This window comes from Thalassophryne amazonica, chromosome 18, assembly GCF_902500255.1.
Source record: "Thalassophryne amazonica chromosome 18, fThaAma1.1, whole genome shotgun sequence".
NCBI classification, from domain to species: Eukaryota; Metazoa; Chordata; class Actinopteri; order Batrachoidiformes; family Batrachoididae; genus Thalassophryne; species Thalassophryne amazonica.
In genome coordinates, this window is record NC_047120.1 from 30,065,151 (window position 1) to 30,092,028 (window position 26,878).

At 40.3% G+C, this 26,878-nt stretch overlaps 1 protein-coding gene across 1 annotated transcript in view; it reads left to right on the forward strand.

The window, feature by feature from the left end:
• dock1 (dedicator of cytokinesis 1) overlaps positions 1 to 26,878 on the forward strand; it is an 815,700-nt gene that overhangs the window by 100,167 nt on the left and 688,655 nt on the right. The window contains 6 exon segments of the mRNA XM_034193753.1: positions 12,940 to 13,023; positions 15,171 to 15,211; positions 15,345 to 15,400; positions 17,754 to 17,850; positions 22,479 to 22,627; positions 23,193 to 23,328. Of these exon segments, the coding sequence (XP_034049644.1) occupies positions 12,940 to 13,023; positions 15,171 to 15,211; positions 15,345 to 15,400; positions 17,754 to 17,850; positions 22,479 to 22,627; positions 23,193 to 23,328 (563 nt within the window).

The window sequence follows — 26,878 nt, forward strand, 5'->3', positions numbered from 1 at the left end:
TGAAGACAGTGAAGACAGTGAAGCATGGTGGTGCAAGCATCATGATATGGGCATGTTTCTCCTACTATGGTGTTGGGCCTATATATCACATACCAGTTATCATGGATCAGTTTGGATATGTCAGAATACTTGAAGAGGTCATGTTGCCTTATGCTGAAGAGGACATGCCCTTGAAATGGGTGTTTTAACAAGACAATGACCTCAAGCACACTAGTAAACGAGCAAAATCCTGGTTCCAAACCAAGAAAATTAATGCCTTGCAGATGTGAACAATTCATGAAAAACTGTGGTTATACAACTAAATACTAGTTTAGTGATTCACAGGATTGCTAAAAAAAAAAACAGTTTGAACATAATAGTTTTGAGTTTGTAGTGTCAACAGCAGATGCTACTATTATTGTGAACACCCCCTTTTCTACTTTTTTTTTTTTTTTTACTAATAGCCCAATTTCATAGCCTTAAGAGTGTGCATATCATGAATTCTTGGTCTTGTTGGATTTGTGAGAATCTACTGAATCTACTAGTACCTTGTTTCCCATGTAACAATAAGAAATATACTGAAAACCTGGATTAATCTTTTTAGTCACATAGCACTACTATTATTCTGAACACTACTGTATAAGTAGATACATTAAGTTTGTTGTGGGCTCACCACAGTTTTGTCCTTTTTTCAGTGAATTGTATAATCCAGACTTTGACTCACAGAATGCCAAGAAACCAAAAACGTTTCTTGTGAACATGAGTTTTCTGAAAAGGATAACATTCCAGAAATACCCCGGTTTCTTCCCACATCCAAGGACATGCAGGTTAGATGGATTGGAATCTTTAAATTGTCCGTAGGTGTGCGTGTGGGTGTGACTGTGTTTGTTTGTTTGTCTATTTGTGGGGATATTGTGCTCTCAGAGCACTTTTGTTTTTATTTATTTCCATAGCCTAGATCTTTCACCCACCAAGGCTCCACCAATTTTTATTCAGTTTACAGTGGTATAGAAAAAGCAATTTGGGAGTTAGTTCTAAGCCAATGTTTGGGAATTGATTTTTGCATTGATCTTAAATGAGTTGCTTTTCCTGACTTTCAGATGGATTGTTACAGAGCGTCTTTGTGGTAGTAGAATAGCGTGATTTCACATTGAAAGCAAAACTAAACACAGCTTTGAATTAACGATGAGGAGCTACATGGCAAATTTTAAAAAATGCATTGCTGAGATTCACCTGACACCTTGAAGAAATGCGATCGCTTCTTCTGATGGTCACCGACTGTGATTGAAAACAATTGATTCACTTAATGTGCCATCAACAGGCTTGTACAACTCCAGTGCCTGCGGTGAGGCAGTTATTTTAATTAAGCCGTCATTCACCTCTGTAGACATCTGCCGTTAGACCTGCATGCTTTCCGTCAGCACACACACACACATGCAGTCACCTGTGCCACCGTCACTGCTGTCAGGACCTCGTGGCTCTACAGGCTGTTTAGATTGTGCGCCTTGTGAAACATTTCTCAAAGATGTCTGTCATGTCTGATTTGACAGTAACATGTTGTTTGCCTCCTATTGGATGAAAGTGTGTCACTGGTCAGCATTTGTTGTAATAACGTGACCTTGCAGCATTGCCGGGGTACTGATAGATGTGACTTGTTCACTTTATGTTGGCTGTTAAATCAATGTCAGGGGGAAGAATACCCTGATTGTGTTGCTCTTGAACATGCCTGTCAACAAGCTGCCAGTGGCAAAATGGAAAGTTTGTTTTACTCAGTTACTGCAAAAATCTATTTTAATCAATTGTTGTCATAATTTTTCACATCTAGCATGGCGAGCTGAACATTTTCAATGCTATTGAAACAATATTCAGTGGTTAGGGATGGCACTTGATAACATTTGCTTTCACTGATTCTGCTTATGGGACCAATTTCTTTCTTTAGTATTATTTTTAAAATTGATCAATTGCTGGTCAGTTTTATATGTGGTGGAATGTAGGTCTACACCAGGCTTGTGCAAAATTCCAAATTTGGAATTTCAATTCATTTCATTTGAGGAATTCGAATTTGAATTAAGGGTGGGCGATAAAGGGTTAAAATATGATGCATATGATGCAATAATCCTACATCCAGGGTGTTCCCATCAAATACATGGCACTTTCTCTGAGTTTTTGGGCAAATTATATGATAAAGAAAGTGAAAATGCAAAGAAAAAGTGACGATGTGGTGGAAAGGGGACATGTGTTGTGGTTTGTTTATGACCCGGAGCTCAAACGTGTCGAGGCAGTTGTGCAGGTGAGAGACGACTGCAGGTACACTGTCATGTGTATGCTAAAACGTACGGACACAACCTCTCCCATTTGCCCCATCTTCCCTTCTCCACTGGGGACCGAAAAAAACTGCACACCACACCATTTTTCTGTGTGAAGTGATGCTGTGTTTGTGTTGCGCAACGGCAGGCTGTCCCCTGGAAGTGGTCAAATCCTGCAATATCACGCAGGGGCTCAGGTGAGAAGGCGCTGCCCCATTGAATTGGCTCCACCCCACAGGATTTTGAATTGGAATTATCAGAAGTGGAATTAAAATCATTGCAAATCAGAGAAATTCCTTATAGCCAAGTAACAGGAAGAATTTGTCACATTTAACAGGTTTTATATTGGCTTGAAAACTATAAATACTTTACAAACACTAAAATTAAACACACAATTTCCTCTATTTTGAATAATGTATAATATTCTATTTATTTGAAAATGAACAAATTATGCAAAATTGTGGTAAATGCAATAATCATTTATTACAGTTCATAATTTATGGGGTAACGTTGCATTTAATTCTCATACGTTCCTAAAGTTTTTTATCATTGAGGCGACATCTTTCTGGTCAGAATATCTTTCCTGCAACACTAAAGATCCTCTCAACAGGTGCAGAGGATGCAGATATGGCCGGATATTTGCAGGCATGTGCAGCTAGGTTTGGAAAACTGCTCTGGTTTTCTTTCCAAAACACCAAAGGATCAGCATCCTCTCTCAGGCACAGTGTACTCAGGTAGACAGGGACTTCATGCAAGGCTGTGGCATTGACCTTTGAGGAAGTGGATTCGATTATTAGCAGAGAGGACATTTTTAATTAGGATGTGCTGTTCACCAATACACCAGGCCAGTTTGAATCTGGGATCAAGCATGGCAGCCAGCTGGAAGCACTCCGTGTCCTCAAATTTTTTAAGACGTTTATTAAGGGAAGTTCTGTAAAGTGGACACAAACTTTTTGTTCCCAGTCATTGTATGTTGTACGTCTCTCACACAAGGGGTCACAAAGCTCGATGTCACTGATTTCTCTGCCTGACAGTGGTCTGTAGCTTCCGCAAAAGGTTCTAACACTTCTCAAAGCTCCTGGATGATTTTTAATTCATATGCAGACAGCTGGATAGAGCAGTTGAGCTCAGCAAGGACATCACTGGGAACTGAAAGGCTGATGTTTATGCATTCCCGCCAGGACAACACTAGCATGCATGGATTTATGGCAAAAAGATGCAGGTTTCTGAACTTTCGCTATGATGGTTTTTATTGAGCCGGCATCCTCTACAACATCACGTACCACTAATTGTAGACTATTGGCAAAGTGGGATGTCCTTTCTGGAGGAAAGTATGAAATTTCCTCCTCTACATGGACCATTTCTAGCTCAGAGGTGTCATCCTCCTCTTCCTCTTCACTCTCGACATGAATTGGTGGAAATAGTGTGAATGTCTTCATCATATTTGAAACATTGTCAATTACAATGAAAGAGACCTTGTTCTGAATTTTGAAATTCTCAAGAACATCATCATAAACCTGGTAAATATTCTTAGCTGTGCGCCTGTCTTTAACACTGCCAGCTCAGCACAATGCTCTGCAAATCAAAATCAACAATAAAATGGCCTATCATCCCATAGAATGACCTTATTGATCGATTTGACCATAGGTCTGTTGTCAGGAAAATGTGGTGAGCTTTTCCCATCAGACCAGCCACATGTGCTTTTACACAGTTTGAGTGTTTTGGGATAAGGTTGTGGCTTAGAGCTCTTTGGGATGGCATTGTGAAGTATTGTGTTGAAACATATTCATAAACTCCTTTTCAACAGTAGAGAGGGGAAGCAGACCATTTGCAATGTATGTCACAATGCTGTCAGTGAGAGCAACTTGACATGTATCAGTTGTTGACTCCTTAGAGGTTGAAGCGGCGGATGACCATCATCTGCATCTTGTGTGACTGCTGGTTGCATACTCAATCAAAATTTCAGCTTAATTCTGCTGTAAGCAAAAAAGCCGTATTATTTATCTCAACCTAAAATGTTCTCAAGAGTGTGTTATGTAAAGCATTCTACAAATGATTTGGTTTCTTGATAGATATGGCCTACAGCACTTGAATCATAATAAAAAGTCATTTACAAATTAATGTGTACATTTAATATTTACTGTAGGATGCAATATGTTACTTTAGAATTACTTTAATTGCACTTGGCTGCAACAATTCAGTAACACCTTACTGCTCTAAATTCATTAATTACATTACACTCCCTAGCACTGTCTGTGAAGACTACTGGATTCTCTGCCTTAGTCCTCCCAGTTGCTTAATTATACCCAATGTCACATGATGGTGATTTGAATGTGGGAGGCTTTTGAGTAATAAACATAATAAATTCAATTAAATCTTATTACCATTTTAACAGAAACGGTCACAAAGAAGCTTTACAGAATCATTAAAAGGTTGAATTGAAACACAATGCTATGCTCAGACTCCTGTCTACAAGAGTGCTTTGCTTTCAAGTAGAGCTGCCACAAATGACTATTTTGATAGTCGACTAGTCAATGATTATTTTTGTGATTAGTCGACTAGTCGGATCATACGTAAATTGCCGCTTATCACATTTTATTGATATCGATACCATTATCGATTACACTTATCAATCCGATACCTTATCGATTCCCTTATCGATACCTCCTGTGAATTTTCTGTGTGCTACAAGTAGGCTTTACAGGTTTTCTATGTCAACATTTTATTGAGTCTTAAAGTAAATATACTCAACAAAATATAAACGCAACACTTTTGGTTTTGCTCCCATTTCGTATGAGATGAACTCAAAGATCTAAAACTTTTTCCACATACACACTATCACCATTTCCCTGAAATATTGTCCACAAACCAGTCTAAATCTGTGATAGTGAGCACTTCTCCTTTGCTGAGATAATCCAACCCACCTCACAGGTGTGCCATATCAAGATGCTGATTAGACACCATGATTAGTGCACAGGTGTGCCTTAGACTGCCCACAATAAAAGGCCACTCTGAAAGGTGCAGTTTTATCACACAGCACAATGCCACAGATGTCACAAGATTTGAGGGAGCGTGCAATTGGCATGCTACAGCAGGAATGTCAACCAGAGCTGTTGCTCGTGTATTGAATGTTCATTTCTCTACCATAAGCTGTCTCCAAAGGCGTTTCAGAGAATTTGGCAATACATCCAACCAGCCTCACAATCGCAGACCACGTGTAACCACACCAGCCCAGGACCTCCACATCCAGCATGTTCACCTCCAAGATCGTCTGAGACCAGCCACTCGTACAGCTGCTGAAACAATCGGTTTGCATAACCAAAGAATTTCTGCACAAACTGTCAGAAACCGTCTCAGGGAAGCTCATCTGCATGCGCGTCGTCCTCATTGGGGTCTCGACCTGACTCCAGTTCGTCGTCGTAACCGACTTGAGTGGGCAAATGCTCACATTCACTGGCGTTTGGCATGTTGCGAGCCGACGCTGCAATCCGCCCGCACGTGTTTCATTAAAAAAATCTCCTTTAACAGTGGAATATCCGGATAAAATGCTGAAACCGACTTCTTCTGAAACTTCTCTGTTCTCTCACTACGTCCTGGATCAACAGAGCCTGAAATGTGGAGGTTTTAGGCTTGAAACAGGCTGATGACGCTGCCTGAGAGCGCTGCACGACGTCTCGCACCGTGAAAAGTCCTTAAAGCGACAGAATCACCTCAAAATCTCTCATCAGCTGTTAAAATTTTCACTGAAAACCAGCTTAATTTTTCGAACCATGTCCACTTCTATGTGTCTCACAGGTTTAGAAAAAATTTTGATCAAACAAAGCACCAGTCTCTCAGCAACTTCTCAGACAAAGGAATTCCGACGAGGGGCTGGACGACTCCTCCCACAAGGAGTGCTCACAGGCGAATGACGTCACCGACAGGCGTGGAAAAACTCACGCATGCGCACGAGGGTTCAAGCATGTCTGACGTAAAAACATATGAATGAAGTCCATATAGTTTTTGAAAAAAATAAAAAGGACCTATACTTTGCGGACAGCCCTCGTATATATATATATATATATATATATATATATATATATATTGCACTATATATATATATATAGTGCTTTGATTCCTGGAAAATCATATATAAATACATAGTGTTATTGTTTTTAGTAGAAAACGTGTGTAGTCCCTGTATAGGCTGTTTTGCGATTGTGTGTGGTTGCGTTCGTAGTTTTACTTTCAATTCCTTACTTCTATGTATGTAGCCCTCGCCAAAATTTTGCAGCCTCTTTTTCTGTCCGTGAGATTCATTAAGAAGGCGTTAGTGGAGCCTGTAAAATGGATATTAGTGCAGCTGATAACTGACAAAAATGCTTCAAATGGTGATGCAAGCACCAAATTTATACATACAATACAAGTACAAATACTACAAGTATTTGTTTGTTTACAATTCTACACTTGATACTTATACTTTATTATATTTCTACACTTGATACTTATACTTATACTTTGTTATTATATTTCTACACTTGATACTTATACTTTGTTATTATATTTCTTTAATACCTTCTTTTGTGAGGTCAGGGAGTCCAGAGATCAGGTATTTCAGTTCTCAATATGTCTGTGATGTATTGTAGAAATGACAATAAAGCTGACTAAGACTAAGACTAAATTTGGCACACATACTCCTTAGACATTACTCTTTTAAAAATGCCGGGTGCCCACGTGAACTTTCAATAGGCGGCCAAGAAGGGGTCAATTGAAGTATTACACAGGGGTCAAAATTTAAAAATGCTCCAATCATATTGAAAGGTATTCCATATTATTTGTCTGATCATAAAGATTCCAAAAAGGTATAGTTTGGACTATCTGTGAATGAATGGTCTGGAGTTATGGGGTAAAAACAGCAAGTACTCTGAGAAAGGTCAATTTCAGTTTGTACAGGGGTCAAAAATTAAAGTTGCTCCAATTTTGGTAAAAAGTGGTGCAAATTACTGGTTGAGCTAATAGGATTAATAAATGGAATAGTTTTGACTGTGTTGCGTGCTTGGTTTGCAAAGTAAAGGTTAAACAATATCAGCTTCTATTGGATTCTATGACATGTGACATATGCTACCCTGTAACATGATAACTAAGCATGATACATGATGCAAACTATTCCTTTTTAAAACCGTATTCACCCAACTAATAATTTGCATCACTTTTTACCAAAATTGGAGCAACTTTAACTTTTGACCCCTGTACAAATTGAAATTGACCTTTGGGCAATTCTATGGTAATGGAATTACAACAGCAGCAAAATCTGGACATATGGCATCTAACCACGACAGATTAGCTCAGATTATAATTCCTTTACCGTAGAATTGCCTCTTTGTCACTGTTCTTGCTGTTTTTACCCCATAACTCCGGAACATTCATTCACAGATAGTCCAAACTATACCTTTTTGGAATCTTTATGATCAGACAAATAATATGGAATACCTTTCAATATGATTGGAGCATTTTTAAATTTTGACCCCTGTGTAATACTTCAATTGACCCCTTCTTCGCCGCCTATTGAAAGTTCACGTGGGTACCCGGCATTTTTAAAAGAGTAATGTCTAAGGAGTATGTGTGCCAGATTTGGTGCTTGCATCACCATTTGAAGGATCCCTCAGTAAATATTCACTTATCTGCTGCACTATATTTGCGACCGTAATCCAGCATGAACGTCCGCAAATCATCACACACACATGGGGGTTATTCCCATTCTAATCCAATTCCATCATTTGTACAGTTTATTTTTCTGTAGGTAATTTGGTCGGCGAGGCTTACCATCGAGGCTCTGGGGGTAAGGTTAGACCTTATTTCTGTGAAGCACCTTGAGGCAACTCTGTGATTTTTGCGCTATATAAATGAAAATAAATTGAAATTTAAATTTTAAATTGAGGCAACATCGCTCCAACAGTGGTCAGGGCACAGAGTAATCCATTAAATGTGAAACAGTTGAATATTTTGCGACCTTACACCTGATATTATATGGTCTGAAATCTCACACAATTAACTAGTCAGATTTGTGGAAAAAATGTAATTGTATTAGAATTCATTTTCTATACCCACTTTTTCCAATAAAGGGAGGGGCGCTGTCCCAGCGGTCATTGAGTGAGTTTGGGTACCCACTGGAGAGGCTGCCAGTCTATCACAGGGCTAACACATCGAGACAAACAGGCACATTCACACCATCACTCACACCTATGGTCATTTTTAGCATTCCAAGTACACCAAACCTGCATGTCTATGGAAGTGGAACTCATGCAACCATGTCGAAACCATTCTAACTCCACACAGAATTGACCAAGTCAGAAGTGAACCTGGGACTTTTTGTACCATACTGAATCCCATCCTGCCATAACAAGATTGTTTTATAAGTTAGACAAGCACTCCCCTAGTAAGTACCAGAATTAACCCCAGATTGCCCAGGTGTCAAACCCACAAGCAAAATACACAAGAAAAACAAGGACACAGACCAGCTCATGAGAGTGGTGTTTTGGATTCTTTGCAGTTTCAGGTTAAACAGTGACAGGAGCTAAAGACAAGAATGTACACCGAAAGTAGACCCACCCACTTCACATGGCACTTCTACATGCACTCTGAGCCACATGCACATCAACCTCACATGTGCAAAATAACAAGAATGAAAATTGTTCTTGCACCACTGAATATTGTTTCATATTTAAAAGTTACTTCAGAACTCAGCCACATGAGGTGTGCAGCCAGTGCATTCTGAGTGTCGGCCCCAAGCCCGGATAAATGGGTAGGGTTGTGTCAGGAAGGGCATCCGATGTAAAACAAGCCAAAAACCAAAATGCCGAGTACAAATCGAATTTCCATGTCGGATTGGTCAAGGCCTGGGTTAACAATGAGTGCGACCAGTGCCATCGCTTAACTAGGTTCCTGCGGAAATTGGGCTACTGCTTCTTTTTCTTCTTCTTCTTCTTCATCATGTCCAGAGACAGCGGGAGAAGAGGAAAACTAGAAGGTTGGAAATGAGAGTCTGGTTCAAGTTGTATCATAGTGAGGATAGAAAGAGGAATAGTGTTGGGGTATTTTAAATAAGAGTATGTTAAGAATGTTTTGGAGGTTAAGCGAGTGTACGACAGGGTGATGAGTGTAAAGTTGGAAATTGAAGGGGTGATGATGAATATCAAATGCAGTGCATATGCCCCACAGGTAGGTTGTGAGACAAAGGGGAAAGAAGATTTCTGGAGTGAGTTAGATGAGGTGGTGGAGAGTGTGCCCAAGCATGAAAGAGTGGTGATAGGAGTGGACTTTAATGGGCATGTTGGCAAAGGCAACAAAGGTGAGGAGGAAGTAATGGGTAGATATGGTATCAAGGATATGGGTAGATATGGTATTTCCATCCTTTTTGCAAAAACGGTGGAAATGGCTGTGGTGAACACCTCCTTTAGGCAAAGGGAGGAACACAGGATGACATATAAGAGTGAAGGAATGTACACACAGGTGGTCTACATTGTTTGTAGGAGATGCAAGCTAAAAGAAATTGGAGACTGTAAGGTGGTAGCAGGAGAGAGTGGTGTGAGACAGCATAGGATGGTGGTTTGTAGGATGCCTACAGGTGAAGAAGAGGAAGAGACCCAGAGCTCAACAAAGGATCAGATGGTGGAAGCTGCAGGAGGAAGACTGTTGTGTAAAATTCAGTGAGCAGGTGAGAGGCAGGATGAAGTGAGCACAGCTATGATGAGAATGAAGAATGGAAAGGCAGTTGCTCCAGATGACATTCCAGTGGAGGCATGGAAATGTTTAGGAGAGATGGCAGTGAAGTTTCTAACCAGATTGTTTAATAAAATCTTGGAAAGTGAGAGGATGCCTGAGGAGTGGAGACGAAGTGTGCTGGTTCCTATTTTCAAGAACAAGGGTGATGTGCAGAGCTGCAGTAACTACAGATGCATAAAGCTGATCAGCCACAGCATGAAGTTATGGGAAAGAGTAGTAGAAGCTAGGCTTAGAAAACAGGTGAAGAGCAGCAATATGGTTTCATGCTGAGAAATAGCACTAAGATAAAGATCAGTTTTATTTATCCCAAAGGAAATGATTTTGTCAGAGTATAGAAACAGTAAACAGCGGTTAGTTAAATGCACAGTTACAGAAAGTGCAAGTAGTAAAATACAAAAAAGCCAACTAGAATACAAGTACAAAGAGCAAGTGTAGAATAGTGCCTAAAATGATAAAATAAAATACAATAAGCACTACAGATTTATGCAAAATGATGGAAGATATATTCCACAAGATGTTTGATAATATTGCACATACATTGACTTATGCAATGTTTGCTCTGAGTACTGATGAAGACTGATGAAGACATATAGAGAAGGTCAGAAGGAGTTACATTGTGTGTTTGTGGATTTAGAAAAAGCGTATGACAAGGTGCTAAGAGAAGAGTTGTGGTATTGTATGAGGAAGTCTGGAGTGGCAGAGAAGTATTTGAGGGTAGTGCAAGACATGTACAAGGATAGTGTGACAGCGGTGACATATACAGTAGGAATAACAGACTCATTCAAAGTGGAGGTGGGATTACACCAAGGAGCATCTTTGAGTCCTTTCTTGTTCACAGTGGTGATGGACAGGTTGATGGATCACATCACACAGGAGTCGCCGTGGACTATGATGTTTGCAGATGACCTTGTGATCTGTAGTGAGAGTAGAGAGCAGGTTGAGTCTAGCCTGGAAAGGTGGAGATATGCTCTGGAGAGCAGGGGAATGAAAGTTAGTAGAAGCAAGACTGAGTACATGTGTGTGAATGAGAGGGAGCCCAGTGGAATAGCACAGTTACAAGGAATAGAAGTGGTGAAAGTAGAGGAGTTTAAATGCTTGGGGTCAGCTGTCTAAAGTAATGGAGAGTGTGGAAGAGAGGTGAAGAAGAGAGTGCAGGCAGGGTGGAGTGGGCGGAGAAACGTGGCGGGAGTGATTTGTGACCGAAGACTATCTGCAAGAGTGAAAGGGAAAGTTTACAAAACAGAGTGAGACCAGCTACATTGTATGGCTTAGAGACGGTGGCACTAACAAAAAGACAGGAGGTAGAGCTGGAAGTGGCAGAGCTGAAGATGTTGCGATTCTCTTTGAGAGTGACAAGAATGGACAGGATTAGGAGTGAATATATCAGAGACAGCTCAGATTGTATGGTTTGGAGACAAAGTCAGAGAGGTGAAATGATATATATATATGAAATATATATGAATATATATATGAAATTATATATATATGCATGTTGATTTGTTTCACTGACACTACTCCATGTTATGTGGGGAATGGTCCATTCAAAAATTTTGTCACTGTACAATTTTTAAAAATTATACAAGGGAAGGAAGGGTTTTGTTTATATTTTTCCATACTAAAATAGTGACATTAACAAGTTTTTCCTTGTTAATTCATGTAATTACCTTTAAAAGTTTGTGATGTGATTAATTGGAATTGTTACAGACTCAAAGAAGGCATCTGTGTTTCACCTGGTTGTTGTACTTGAGGAGAAGTAAGTCCTATATCGCCCCTGAAACCCATTGGTGCCGGTGTTTATCCCCAGATTCCATAGCGTGTGCCTCAGGTCAGCCTGAGAAAGTCCAATATAAGCCTCAGGGCTTATATCGGACTTTCTTCTTCTTTTACTGAGAATTTATTGATTTTGGTTTGGAGGAGGGGCATTTCGGCCTTGAGCTTTGATGCTATATTTGTATTGCACTTGAAAATTTCACATAATATACATTTTTTTAACTTAAATTTTATTGATTTTTATAACAACAGAACAATTAGTACAGGACATTCTTCAGAAAGGTACAAACAAGGTAAACGCTTCAAATTATACTTTCACATTAGCAAAAAATTCCACTGGTTGCCATTGCAATTTGAATATTTGTAACTGAAGTCTTAATAAATAAGTTATCTTCTCCATATGGTAAAGTTCTGTCAGTTTTTGGACTCAAGTGTTGAAAGAGGGTGGTTCCACTTTCCTCCAAGACAAAGTGATACATTTCAATACTGTTGTAAACAAAATGTGCACGAAGTATGTTGCAGCTCGTCCCTGCACTCCAGGGGGAGTGATACCAAGTATTGCCACTGTTAAGACCCTTGGTATTGCAATACGGAGTATCTGGTTGATTGTCTTATATATCGCATCCCAAAAGCACTGTAATTTGGGACATGACCAAAAAATGTGTGTGTAATTGGGAATTTTTTCTTTTACCATTGTGATATACTCACTTCTGTCTCCAGTGATGAGACACATCTGTTTGTTTGCGATATGTATTTCCATAGGTGTGAGACAAGCCAAGCTCTTATCTTCCAACACAGACATTTGTTATGCCTTTGATTCTCTTTGTACTTCTGTTAAAATCTGCTTTGCATTGACTGTATTGCTGTTTTGGTGGTCTCTGCGTATTTGTTATCTTTACAGTGGGTGTTCAAAATGTGTTGATATTAAAGCATCCACGGAGTCAGGCCCAATATCACCATGTTAGCCTGTGTGGGTGGACATCCTGTGGATGCATGATGCCTTCTGTTACACATTGCAGGGGCACACAATTAGCACCACGAGGGAGTCGAGTGCTTTATTGCATTTTTTTTTCCTGCTGTTGTAATATCCCACATCTTATTGCCCTCTCGCTTCTTTCCCCAGCGATCTATAACTATGACGCCCGGGGAGAGGAAGAGCTGTCGTTGCAGATTGGAGACACAGTGCACATACTTGAGACATATGAAGGTGAGAGTGGCATTACTGATGGCTGGCTTGATGACACGGGGCATTCCAATGTTGCACAACATTTTTCACATCTATTCAAAATATCATACCTTAATGATATGCAATTATGATGTAGGACGGTGTAATTACAGACAGTTGCAGCCTCAGTCCTGTTTGTTTTTTCTCATGGGATTTCATTGTGCAGGGCATGTTTTTTTTAAGTAATTCTCAGTGGTATGCTGACCAAATGCATAAATGCAACATTTGCACATCCAGACTTTTATTTATATTTTTGTCCATATAAACCATCTAAGGATTGCCCCAGAAATTTAGAGCATGATGGTGTTAGAGGTCTGGGCCCATATATGCAAAGCAACTCAAAGCCCTCTCAAAGAGCTCCTAACTTTTCCTAAATTTCCTGGCAAGGAATCCTAGCCTAAGATTGAGCTAGCAGGTGTCTGAGAGCAAGTCTGATCAAGGAGGGGACAGAAACTCCTATCTTTGTGCGGAGGCGATGTTGCCCCTGTTGCTAGGTATGATGAAGTCCTCTAAGAGCTGTGATTGGTTGTCCTGGAAAGGAGAGGAGAAATAAAAAACAAATGCGCTCCGCCCTCCTAGTCATGAATGGACAGTAAAATCAACCGATCATATTCGAGCTATTGACAATTCAAATCCTGCAAAACTTTGGAGAGGTTGCCGCGCTGCGATATCTCAGTAACACTGAGAACTGCATTAAGACGCTCTGATTGGGCTGCACTTTAACCGCTGCACACGGACAACACCATTAACATTGCAACATAAAACTATTTTTATATTGTGCCTAAAACTCTCATGAATATATTCTCTGGGTTTATAGACGTTGTTATTGTATTTATTTTATGTAAACATGCGAGAATCACAGGCTGTCTCTCCATTATTTTCAATGGGAGCTGCTGTGAGCTACGCTTGCTTCCTGATCATGTCGTTCTGGGGGAAAGCGAAGTTTGCTCTTTGTCTTGATTATTGTTCTTTACAACACTGTTTGTCCTCTTTGTTCCAGACTAATATATATAATATGTCTGAAATTCGGTTTGCATTTATTAAATTCCACGCAGATTAAACGTAGCAGACACGGATTATTTGTTATAATTGTTTTAGCAAGTTTTCAGGGTATCATGCAGCAGTCTCTTATTAACGTGACGAAAAGCATAAAAAAAATACATTTTTGTAGTATAATATTCATTTACAATTGTCATCATGTGGATTCTCAATATTGTTTGACTGCAGCGACTCTCTGGCGCGCAAGGGATTATGGGATACGTCAATAGGGCGAATAAGCTGAAATGCATTAAGACATGTAATCATGAGGATAACTTTGTTATGATTATGAAAAGCAGCAAACTTAAATGAATTGTTACACAGCTTGAAAATGTTTGAACGTGTCTCATTCACATGCCGAATATCTATATATTAAAAGCGTGTATGCGTGAGTTTTAGTATGTTCATTGTGAGTACATAATATAATTGTAAATACATTAAAAATACACGCATGACACAAGAAAGTGAAAACACTTATTTCCATTGTGGGCCATTTAAAATCAAATGACAAAATAGAAGTAATAATAAAAGGAAATCACAATATTAATAATACTGATAATAATAATAAAAATAATAATATTAACAGTGTGTATATGATAACGAAAACCTAAACAATTTATAAATACATTAAGACAGTAAATTAACATAAAATAATTATGTAGGTCAAGCCGTAGTGTTTTACTGACTCACTGTCATCCTACATACGGAGAACATCTCTGCTTCCTCTCTGTCTTTCTGCCATGTTTTCTGTTTAAGACTCTTCCCTACTCTTACCATTTTGGCACCGTAGGAGCTCTCTTAAAGCCTAAGGTGCTTTACGGACAACTTTCATCTTACCAAAGGAAATTCTAAGAAATGTCTAAGAATTCAAGGAATTCTAAGATTTTTCTTAGCTATTTTTAGCCTTGAAAAACAGAGAATTACATTACTAAAATTACATGGTAAAATTACATTACTCCACCTCTCCAAATAAATGGAGTCCCATTGGAATAGGGCTGAAAGCTGTTTTTATGTGCTGTGTTATATGTGCTGGCACTATATCGGCTTCCAACATATGTGAAATGGACCTCCATGTCTTTTTTTCCCAACAGATTGGTACAGAGGACACAGGCTAAGAAGAAAATCTAAAAAGGTGAGTGACTGCTGATGTAAGGTTTCGCTAATTCAGGTTATATTCAAACTCATTTATTTATAGCTGAACTGTTTCAACTGTGAAACCCTCTGAGCTATAAATGTATTTGCATTGTGATCTCTTCCTGTTTCAGGGTGTGTTTCCTGCTTGTTATATTCATCTGAAGGAGGCCACAGTTGAGGGCAGTGGGTTAGTACTTCTCCCTGTACCTTCAATGTCTTTCACTTTTTCTTCGCAAAAATTTTCTTAAAATTTTTGAAATCTGCTGTTAAGAAAGGGCCTTTGACATGTCTGTTCCATCTCAAAGAGAATGCAGTGACTTATTGATATTTTTAAAGTGTTCAGTATGAATGTTTTATTTTGAACATCTTTTGCTTCAGACTTCATACTTTTGAAGACATGCCTGTTTTAAGAGGTGGCTTCCTCTCCAGAGCAGAATTACCTTCCACTGAAATGTGCACCACTCGTCAAGGATAGCTTCCTTGCTAACCTTTAGTCAACTTCCATTCAACAGTCGACTGGTATTATTTTAAACTCTAACTTCCCCGGTGGAGGAATGGATTTCCCACTGCTACAGAAACTAGAAACAAGAACAATACCTTGCTGCGAGCAGAGCTGGATATAGTTCTATTTACAGTTTATGTTTCCAGCAGCTTCAGTTCAGCTTCGCACCATGTCTTGATGTCAGTAAGGGATGACCTGTGGTGAACAGTGTGTGCTCATCCTAAGGAACATTATAATCCTCTTTATTTTTGCGTGGGACTGTTCAGTCTCTCACTCGTAGCATAGCTTCCTCATACGCGGTGATATCTTCCTGAATGCCTCCTTTATTGTCACACTTTAACGCCACACTGTATGTGGTCCTAGAACCATCTATCACCTCGCACACAAAGCCAGCCTGCTTTATATCAATAGGTCCAGATTTATTTAGTTATTTTTTATCTACATGAACTAGCCAGTAATCAACTGACAATAAGTGACAGTGCTAGTCAGCAATGCTTGGTATTGTCACTACTGAATGGTGGAACCAGTTGACCATCAGCTAAGCAGTAGCCCTGACCATAGGGTCATGTTGGGTCTTGTATTGTAAGTATGACGTGATAAAAAGAGGTCAGGCAATAAATCTGTAACTAACACATGAACTAGACACTTGGTCCGTGGAAAACTGTAAGCTATTGTTTGATTCCATAACCATATGGTTGTCAGTGATAATCCCTCAGTGGCCAGGAAGATTGTGTCTTGTAGATTCCTGGATGAGATTGTGAAATTCTACATCCATGTCTTTGTGCGCTGACAAACGCATGTTCCTTGACAGATCCATAGCCTGTTCTGATGGCTGGGAAATCCCAGTCAATTGGGTCTGAGAACCTGCTGCATCCTTCATCTGCCTTCACAGCCACTGGATTACAAGCAATCGCCTCTTCTGCCTGATTCGCCATTGAGGACTTCTTGTTTCACTAGAGCCTCGTTAGCCGTCTCATGTTCAGGGTTCCTGTTGGGGCTTCATGGTTACTTCATGGTTAGCTGCCATAGGACACACGGAGGACCAAGCTGCCATAGGACACACAAGGTCCCCACCATATTTTACGCCAACAGACAATCCCCTTGATTCATTACCCATTTTTCAGGATGAGGATGAGATGTTGGATTTTGACACCTTCATGGTACTGTGGTAGTGGTAAAGAACCCTAAAAGACCTTCACCCTTCATATTCCAGCGTTGATACTGATCTTCATGGAACATCTGATATTTTGGATGTTCTACCATATAAAATTCAGTGCAGTGGTTGTATATGACGACACAAAACCTAAATATCCTGTGTGGTCAAGTTCATTGCTTCCACACAAGATACTCATAGCAAAACTTTAGTCGAGTCGCATTTTGAAGTTGGTGCCAAAAAGCATGTACCTCCTTTGTTTTGGCTGTTTTGGTGACTTTCCTAAGTCATTCCATTTGTGCACTGTCACTCAGTTTTTGAGGATTGCTTGATTTGTTGTGCCAAGCTCTAATTCACCTCCAAGATGTACTCTGTGACATGGACATTTTCGACGAGTTGCCTGGAGGGTGAGGATTAATACTAAGTACTTAAAGGTTGGACCGTCCACAGAAAAATTGTATTTGTATTGCTGTCAGTTGGAGCTAATTTTGTAATTTCGGTAACTGTGTGACTTCCAAACCCAGTTGGCCTTTAGATGTGGTAATGTTATATTCAAGCAGTTTACTACTCATACTATGTGCTGTTTTGGGTTTTATATCAAATTGAGATTATGATGCTGAGATTGACTTTCACTATGAGATTAAAGCGCAAACTTTTTTTGTTTATTGCATTCCTTTTTTTTCGATCTGATCATGTTAGAATAAAGTGATGTAAGTGTGTGAAATTAATTTGAATTCAGCTTGAATGACACTATTCTTCCAGAGGGGCTATGTCCTTGAGAGATTTAGGACACTTATGTCTTTAATGGCATACACACATTTAGTGTCCCAGTGTGAAGAATGTTATCGAAGACACAGGATTACAGTTTGTCCCCTCTCGCTGCAGGCAAAAAGAGACTGTTATTCCCACTGAGCTGCCTCTAGTTCAGGAGGTTACCACCACACTTCGGGAGTGGGCTTCAATATGGAGGGACCTCTATGTGGTGAGCCAGGCTGTTCAAACTAATGTACCCACGCACACTAAAAACAAACATGTTTGTTTTGTGGTTGTCCAGCTACCTCAGTCTGAACAAATGTGCGCTTCCAAATATAAAAAAAAATGTTACAGATGGGTTTTTATTGAACTGAAGTTTTCTGTGTTTTTCATTTGTAGCTATTTGTTCATTGGTTGGTTTGTTCAGCAGAAAGATGACTCAAAAAACAAAAAGGGGTACTCACAGACTGTCACACCTGTATGGAAGTAAATTTCTGTCATGAGTTTGAATTTGGAATTTTAAGGTTGAATTTTTTTAGCATCAAAATATTCAGCCTCAAAAACTTCAACCTAAAAAAATCAACCTCAAAAAATACAAAAGCAGATAGAAGCATCAATCCCTCTCCCAATCATCCAACCTTCAACAATGTATCACGTCGTCGTCGTCTTCTTCATTCATTTTGGTCTTGGTGTCACATGACCAATGGAGCAAAACGTGATTGGCTGAATGTATTACGTCGTCATCTTCTTTTGATTTGGATTTGGTGTCACATAACTAGTGGATTAAATGTGATTGGCTGAACGTTGGATGATTGAGACAGGGATTGATTACTTCTCCCTGCTTTTGTATTTTTTGAGGTTGAAATTTTTTTTTTAGATTGAAGTTTTTGAGGCTTAATATTTTGATGCTAAACAGATTCAATCATAGAAATTCAACTTCAAGCGCTAATTTTGATGCTTAAAAAAATTCTACCTTAAAAATTAAAATTCAAACTCTGATGGCACAGATTTACTTCCATACACCTGTGCCTTTTATGTTTGATACCAAATAGTTCTTTGTGGCTTTGACGTTTGATCAGCTCAGTCTAAAATGGAACCAGTTTGTCAATAATGAACACACAGTTACATGATCTTCAGCCCAAATTGGCTTGAAAGTGTTGATTAAACAGGTATGACCTTTTAAGGTCACACAAGGTCAAAGGTCAAGTAACCAGTAGTAAAGTAATATTAATGTTAAATGGTACATGGGTGTATCTTCAACTGAATCCTTGGGGTAGCCATTTTAAATATCCTCTCTGTATAAATATTTTACCCAGATTTTAACCTTGGTATGTGACCTTGACTTTGAACTGATTGTTCTCAAAGTTGAATAACTTTGTCCTTGGCCATCGCTCAATCATTCCACCAAATGTGGTCCAAATAATCTCAGATATGTTTATGTTATTGTGTTCACACATGGACAAACACACAGGACCAAAAACAGAATAGGCTTTTTCACAAATTTTATTGAGGTTTGGTTGAATTTTGAATAGAAACTATGTAGTTTCTCACAAAATTTGCAGAAATAGTCAAAGGTGCTTTAAACATTGTTTAAAGTAGTCCTTCATTGAAATAAATGCTGTCAGATCTTTGGACCAAAAAATGACTTATATTTACATATAAGATCCTTCTAAATGTAGTAAAGTAAATCTGCAAGCCCAGATCTGTCATTCAACGGAGAAATCTTCATTTAAAAATGACAAATTTACAGCTAAAATTTGGCCTTTCGCAATACTGTCAGCACATCCGGGACGTTGCCGAGATGCAAGAGAGAAGACCCTATCCCAGCATGCATTGCGCGTGCCAACTGTAATTTGTGGATTTACGTCAGTTTGCAAAAGCACCTTTTTATTGTCTTATACGGAAGGATAGACTTTTTTTAAAACTTCATATTGTCTTGCTTGAAAATTATTTTTGGGGACTTTTTCATACGCCCATTTGATGGAGTGGTGTCGCATTGAAAATCTACTGTCTTTAGCCTCCGGTGTTACCATTGCGGGGTACGGCTACGGGACCCACAAAGAATCCAAGTCATTAAAAAGATACAAACCTCTCTCAGTGGCCACGGAGCTCTGCAGATGCGGTTACCGAGACCGTGCTGTGCTGCAGATTTTTCCGCAAGAAGTCTGTCCTTGTGGGCGGCCGGAGCGCTCCGCATCAAAACAGCGAGTATAGTCTCTGGACTTGTTGCCAAGTTGGCTCCGTCTTCTCCCTCACGTCACGGCAATGTCCCCGATGTACAAACAGTTGTCGCGGAGGGCCAAATTTTAGCTGCAAATGAGTCATTTTTAAATGAAGATTTCTCCGCTCAATTACAAATTTGGGCTTGCAGATTTACTTTACTGCATTCATAAGGGTCTTATAAATAAATATCAGCTATTTCTTTCTGAGATCTGACCACATTTATTTCAGTGCAGTTCTACTTTAAAGTGTTTATACTTAAATAGGATCATTTCAGTTGAATAAAGGGGCAGATCCAGGAAACGTGTAGTAAAATAGTGCATGAAGAGTGTAGTAGGCCGTAGTTGTGCGTTGTCACATCCCTGCTTTTAGCTGCACACACTCATTTTGTTTCAGCTTTAATGTTTTAAGTTTGGGCTCCATCACATGAATTTTTGATGCAATCATAATATTTTCAGTGTAATGCAGGCAATTGAGTGAGCTCCCAAAGAAATTACATATTAATTTCTTCTTTTTGTTATTTATTAAATGTACCTGAACATTTGCACAGCTCTGTAAAGGCCCCCTACATGGGCATGCTTTTGACTCGCGCACTAGCGCGACCTGTGTCGTGCTGAAGAGTAAACTTATCTTTAACAGGTGCAGATAGGACACGAGAGGGGTGCAGGCGCGTGCTATTGCGCACAGAGAATTTTGAAATGTTTAAAAAATCTTTCACGCATAAATTTCTTGCTCTGTGGCGCAATCTAATCTCCAACACAATGTGCAGCTCGTCAAGTGGAGTAAAGAAGAAGTGAGCAGAGCGAGTGGTGATGTCAGTGGATCGCATCAGAGCGCAGCTCGTCTGAAGGATTAGAACAAGAAGTTATATCTCTCATAAACATACTTTCACAGCTGCACAGAAGAAGGAAAGAACACACAACTGTTTTACCAAGCCATGACAATGTAAACATGACAAATAAGTACCTTTTCAGATAGCTCAAAATGCTTTCTGCAGCTTGTTAGGAACATGTGCACGAATGGCTGAAGCCGGAGCGGTCCTCTGTAGGGATGGGTATCGATAAGACTTTATCGATATCGATACCATTATTGATTCCGCTTATCAATCCGATTCCTTATCGATTCCCTTATCGATACCTCTTGTGAATTTTTTGTGTACTAAAAGTAGGCTTTACAGGTTTTCTATCTGTTTTATTCTTTTACTTCTGTTTTTAATTATGTATTTTAATTTTTTAATTTTTATTTATTTTAATTTTTTTATGTTGAACTGTTCTATGTGAGGTGCCTTGAGACGGCTTTTGTTGTGATTTGGCGCTTTATAAGCTGATTAAATTGAAATTGAACAACATTTTATTAAATCTTAAAGTAAATAAATATGAAATTGGTCACTGGATCCTTAAACTTTGGACATAATAAACTCTACATGGTGGATCCTTGATCTCTGGACATAAATAGAAATAAACAAAATCTGTAGTTTTTGTCAAAAGCATTTCCTTTCAGATATTATTGGCATGAATGTCTTTCCATACATCTGAGCTGAGCTCTTACAGCCGGCTGTGCTGCACGTCAGGATGCAATTAATGAAGAATGCAGCACGTCTCATTTTGGGAGGAAAAAATATGTTAGTCGATTGTAGTTTCTTGTCTGTATTATAACGTTTGTAAGAGGTGTCATTTTATTTAAAGCTGCAATTAATTTTGAAGTTATTAATTCCAACCAGACTCTATCTCAATAGAGAGCGGCGCAGTGTTTGGAGCTGTGCCAATGGAATGGAGGACTATTCTCGTTTCTTGACTGCAACAAGACAAGAGTCCCAGTTAGTGACTTTAAGCCACACAAAAGTGACTCACGATATTTTAATGGCTTTGAGAGGAGTTAAGAAGCGGACTTGCCATTTCTAAAGAGCAGTGAATCAAAGAACCAACGAGCTAGTGGATCGAAGCATTGCTCATTGGTTCACGCTGGTTCACGCTTTAAAGTGGTGTCGCGCTGCAGAAACGGTTGATTACAGACCCGCCGCAGGGTCTATAATCAACATAGAGGAATGATCATTTTCCTGACAAACACTCTTAAAAACAACGGCTGCTCTGAAAGACCGATAAGGGAATTATTAAGCAAAAAGGCTATTGATATCGGTGGATTGAATCATTTCTTAATGATACTCGAAAAGAACCGGTTCTCAATACCCAACCCTAGTCCTCTGTCATTCAGGAAGTGATTACAGCCATTTTCAATGGCCAATTTGCAGAGAAAATGATTAATCCAACACAAAATAATTATTTGATATACACAGCGTCCAGCGCAGAGCGCGTGGCAGCTGGTAGAACAAAGAAAGGTGTCCCACAGCGGGTGGGATCATCACGATGACGTGTGTGCTAGTGCGCGAATCAAAGACATGCTCGTGTCATTGGGCCTTCATACTGTACATTGTTTTAAGATGCTACCTTCATCGATCTACGCTGTATTGAAAGAACCTTTCAGGAGTGTTTTCTTGAATTTGATCTCCATTATAAGAGCTAGCAACTGTGCATTGGCCGTTTCCTGCAGTCCAGTCAATCATTATGGCACAAAAGTGCAGGTAAATGCTTCCACATCCTATAATGTCATTGTGTGAACATGTTCCCTTTCCACTGACAGGGGGACAAGCGCGAGATGTTCAATTGTGTCCGCGACATGATCTACGACCTCATCGAATGGCGTTCCCAGATCCTGTCTGGCACCCTCCCACAAGACGAGCTCACCGAACTCAAGCAGAAAGTCACCTCCAAGATAGACTACGGCAACAAGTGAGAATGTAGCCTTGACGGGCTTTGGAGCGTTGCCCTTTATTGCTCACGGCTTATATCCCCTTTATCCTGATAGTGTATCAGGAAAGAAATGACTTTTGCTGGGATGGCTCAGCAGTGTCACTCAGTAGAAAATGGCAGGTTATCATTTAACTTAAAGACAAACTAGAGGGGTTTAGCTGCGGCAAAGCGTACTGTATTCCATCTTGAAGAGACATCTCTTGCTGTGTCCGCAATGGGCCGAGAAAATAGTTTGAAAATGAAAATTGGGAAGCTCCATTCTGCTCCGGTGATGAAACTTCAAACCTGCGGTCAGGTAGAGAAATGGCTTTTGCCTCTGCAGAAGGAGGGAATGATGAGGTGATGGAACGCATCGGCTGCGCACCAGTAGCACACTGTTGTTTGTGTTGACAAAAGAGCCCACCAAAATGCATCACACAGACTGGTAGAAAATGTGTTTCCCTGCTCCATTTGCGTTGCTGTTAAAAAATGCACGGTGTAATTCTTACCTCATCTCCTGCTCTGTGCTGTTGAAGTGATAGTGCTTCTTTCATTTTTCCATCAGGTACCTGGATCTGGACCTGGTGGTCAGAGACAGAGATGGTAACATCCTGGATCCAGAGCTCACAAGCACCATTAGCCTTTTCAGAGCACATGAAGCAGCTTCCAAGCAAATTGAGGACAGGATCCAAGAGGAAAAGGTAAAGATGCCCGTAGAAGCCTCGCCTCAGTGACCAAATTTTCACCTGCTGCTAACGATGATGATTATCAAGATGATATTCATGTATAAGTAATGACAGATTAGTGTAAAATGTGAATGAAATTGGACCCACTGTTGTGAACAATAATCAGTTTGTGTTTGCATGCTCTCTGTGGAGGAGGTGTCTCAGTGGATAATGTGCTGGTCTGCCAATATGTACAGTAGACCTGGGTTCAAATCCTGCTCACACATCCTGTCTGTGACTTAATCTACATTTTCTCAGCCCACCCAATGATAAAAATACATATTGGCTTTGGTTTGGAAGATAAATATGTGGCATCATTGTAAAGCACTTTGTCTTTGTCCTTCTAATTCTTCTTCTGATTGGTGTAGTTTTTGGATTGCTGAAAGAGTGCATACTTTTGAGGGCTGAGATGTAGCAGTTTTCTCCTGGGATGATACACATTGCACTATCTGAGTGTTGATTCTATGCATATTATGATTTTTCAGAAATACTGTTCAGGCAACATGGTAGCTTAGTGGTTAACACTGTTGCCTCACAGCAAGAAGGTTGTGGGTTCAGTTCCTACCTGTGGCCATTGCAAATTAATGTCACAACATATAATTATTATTATTTGTAACACTTGAAGATGGAAAAAAGTTGAATAATACACTTCTATGGACCGTATGCCATAAATTCTTCTTCTTCTTTGTCTTTCGGCTGTTCCCGTTAGGGGTCGCCACAGCAGATCAATCGTTTCCATCTCACTCTGTCCTCTGTATCTTCCTCTGTCACACCAACCACCTGCATGTCCTCTCTCAGCACATCCATGAACCTCCTCTTTGGTCTCCCTCTTCTCCTCCTGCCTGTTGGCTCCATCCTCAGCATCCTTCTCCCTATATACCCTGGGTCCCTCCTCTGCACATGTCCAAACCATCTCAATCTCTCCTCTCTGACTTTGTCTCCAAACCGTCCCACCTGAGCTGTCCCTCTGATATGTTCATTCCTAATCTTGTCCGTTCTTGTCACTCCCAAAGAGAATCTCAACATCTTCAGCTCTGCCACCTCCAGCTCTGCCTCCTGTCTTTTTGTTAGTGCCACTGTCTCTAAACCATACAACATAGCTGGTCTCACTACTGTTTTGTAAACTTTCCCCTTCACTCTTGCTGATATTCTTCGGTCACAAATCACTCCTGCCACCTTTCTCCACCCACTCCACCCTGCCTGCACTCTCTTCTTCACCTCTCTACCACACTCTCCATTACTTTGAACAGTTGACCCCAAATATTTAAACTCATCTACTTTTACCACTTCTACTCCTTGTAACTGCACTATTCCACTGGGCTCCCTCTCATTCACACAGTCTTGCTTCTACTGACTTTCATTCTCCTTCTCTCCAAAGCATATCTCCACTTCTCCAGACTAGACTCAACTTGCTCTCTACTCTCACTACAGATCACAGTGTCATCTGCAAACATCATAGTCCATGGGGACTCCTGTCTGATCTCATCTGTCAACCTGTCCATCACCACTGCAAACAAGAAAGGGCTCAGAGCTGATCCTTGGTGTAATCCCACCTCCACCTTGAATGAGTCTGTCATTCCGACTGCGCATCTCACCGCTGTCACACTATTCTTGTACATGTCCTGCACTACGCTAACATACTTCTCTGCCACTCCAGACTTCCTCATACAATACCACAACTCTTCTCTTGGCACCCTATCATAAGCTTTTTCTAAGTCCACAAACACACAATGTAACTCTTTCTGTCCTTCTCTGTACTTTTCCAACAGTATTCTCAGAGCAAACATTGCATTTGTAGTGCTCTTTCTCGGCATGAAACCATATTGCTGCTCACAGATCTTCACCTGTTTTCTAAGCCTAGCTTCTACTACTCTTTCCCATAACTTCTTGCTGTGGCTGATCAGCTTTATGCCTCTGTAGTTACTGCAGCTCTGCACATCACCCTTGTTCTTGAAAATAGGAACCAGCACACTTCGTCTCCACTCCTCAGGCATCCTCTCACTTTCCAAGATTTTATTAAACAATCTGGTTAGAAACTCTACTGCCATCTCTCCTAGACATTTCCATGCCTCCATTGGAATGTCATCTGGACCAACTGCCTTTCCACTCTTCATCCTCTTCATAGCAGCCCTCACTTCTTCCTTGCTAATCTCTTTTACTTCCTGATTTACTCTCACCACATCATCTAGCCTTTTCTGTCGCTCATTTTCTTTATTCATCAACTCTTCAAAATATTCCCTCCACCTTCTCAGCACACACTCCTCACTTGTCAGCACATTACCATGTGCATCTTTTACCACCCTAACCTGCTGCACATCCTTTCCAGCTCTGTCCCTTTGTCTGGCCAATCGGTACAAGTCCTTTTCTCCTTCCTTACTATTCAACTTCTTGTACAGCTTGCAATATGCCTTTTCCTTTGCTTTTACCACTTCTCTTCTCGCCTTACGCCGCATCTCCTTGTACTCCTGTCTACTTTCTTCATCTCTCCGATGATCCCAAAACTTTTTCGCCAACCTCTTTCTCCTTATGCTTTCCTGGACCTCTTCATTCCACCACCAAGTCTCCTTGTCTTCCTTCCACTGTCCAGATGTCATACCCAGTACTGCCCTAGCTTTCTCCGTCACCACATCTGCAGTACCTTTCCAGTTGTCCAAAACTGCTTCCCCTCCAACTAGTGCTTCTCTCACCTGCTCGCTAAATTTCACACAACAATCTTCCTCCTTCAGCTTCCACCATCTGATCCTTTGTTGAGCTCTCACTCTCTTCTTCTTCTTTACCTCTAAAGTCATCCTACAAACAACCATCCTATGCTGTCTAGTGACACTCTCTCCTGCTACCACCTTACAGTCTGTGATTTCTTTTAGCTTGCATCTTCTATAAAGAATGTAGTCCACCTGTGTGCACCTTCCTCCACTCCTATATGTTACCCTGTGCTCCTCCCTTTTCTTAAAGTAGGTATTCACCACAGCCATTTCCATCCTTTTTGCAAAATCAACTACCATCTGTCCTTCCCCATTCCTGTCCTTGATACCATATCTACCCATTACTTCCTCATCACCTCTGTTCCCTTCACCAGCATGCCCATTGAAGTCTGCTCCTATCACCACTCTTTCATGCTTGGGCACACTCTCCACCACCTCATCTAACACACTCCAGAAATCTTGTTTCTCCTTCATCTCACAACCTACCTGTGGGGCATATGCACTGATGATATTCATCATCACCCCTTCAATTTCCAACTTCACACTCATCACCCTGTCAGACACTCGCTTAACCTCCAACACACTTTTAACATACTCTTCCTTTAAAATGACCCCAACACCATTTCTGTTCCTGTCCTCACCATGGTACAACAACTTGTACCCACCCCCGATGCTCCTGCTCTTACTTCCCTTCCACTTGGTCTCTTGCACACACAATATGTCTACCTTTCTCCTCTCCATCATATCAGCCAGCTCTCTCCCTTTACCAGTCATACTACCAACATTCAAAGTCCCCACTCTCATTTCCACCCTTCTAGTTTTCT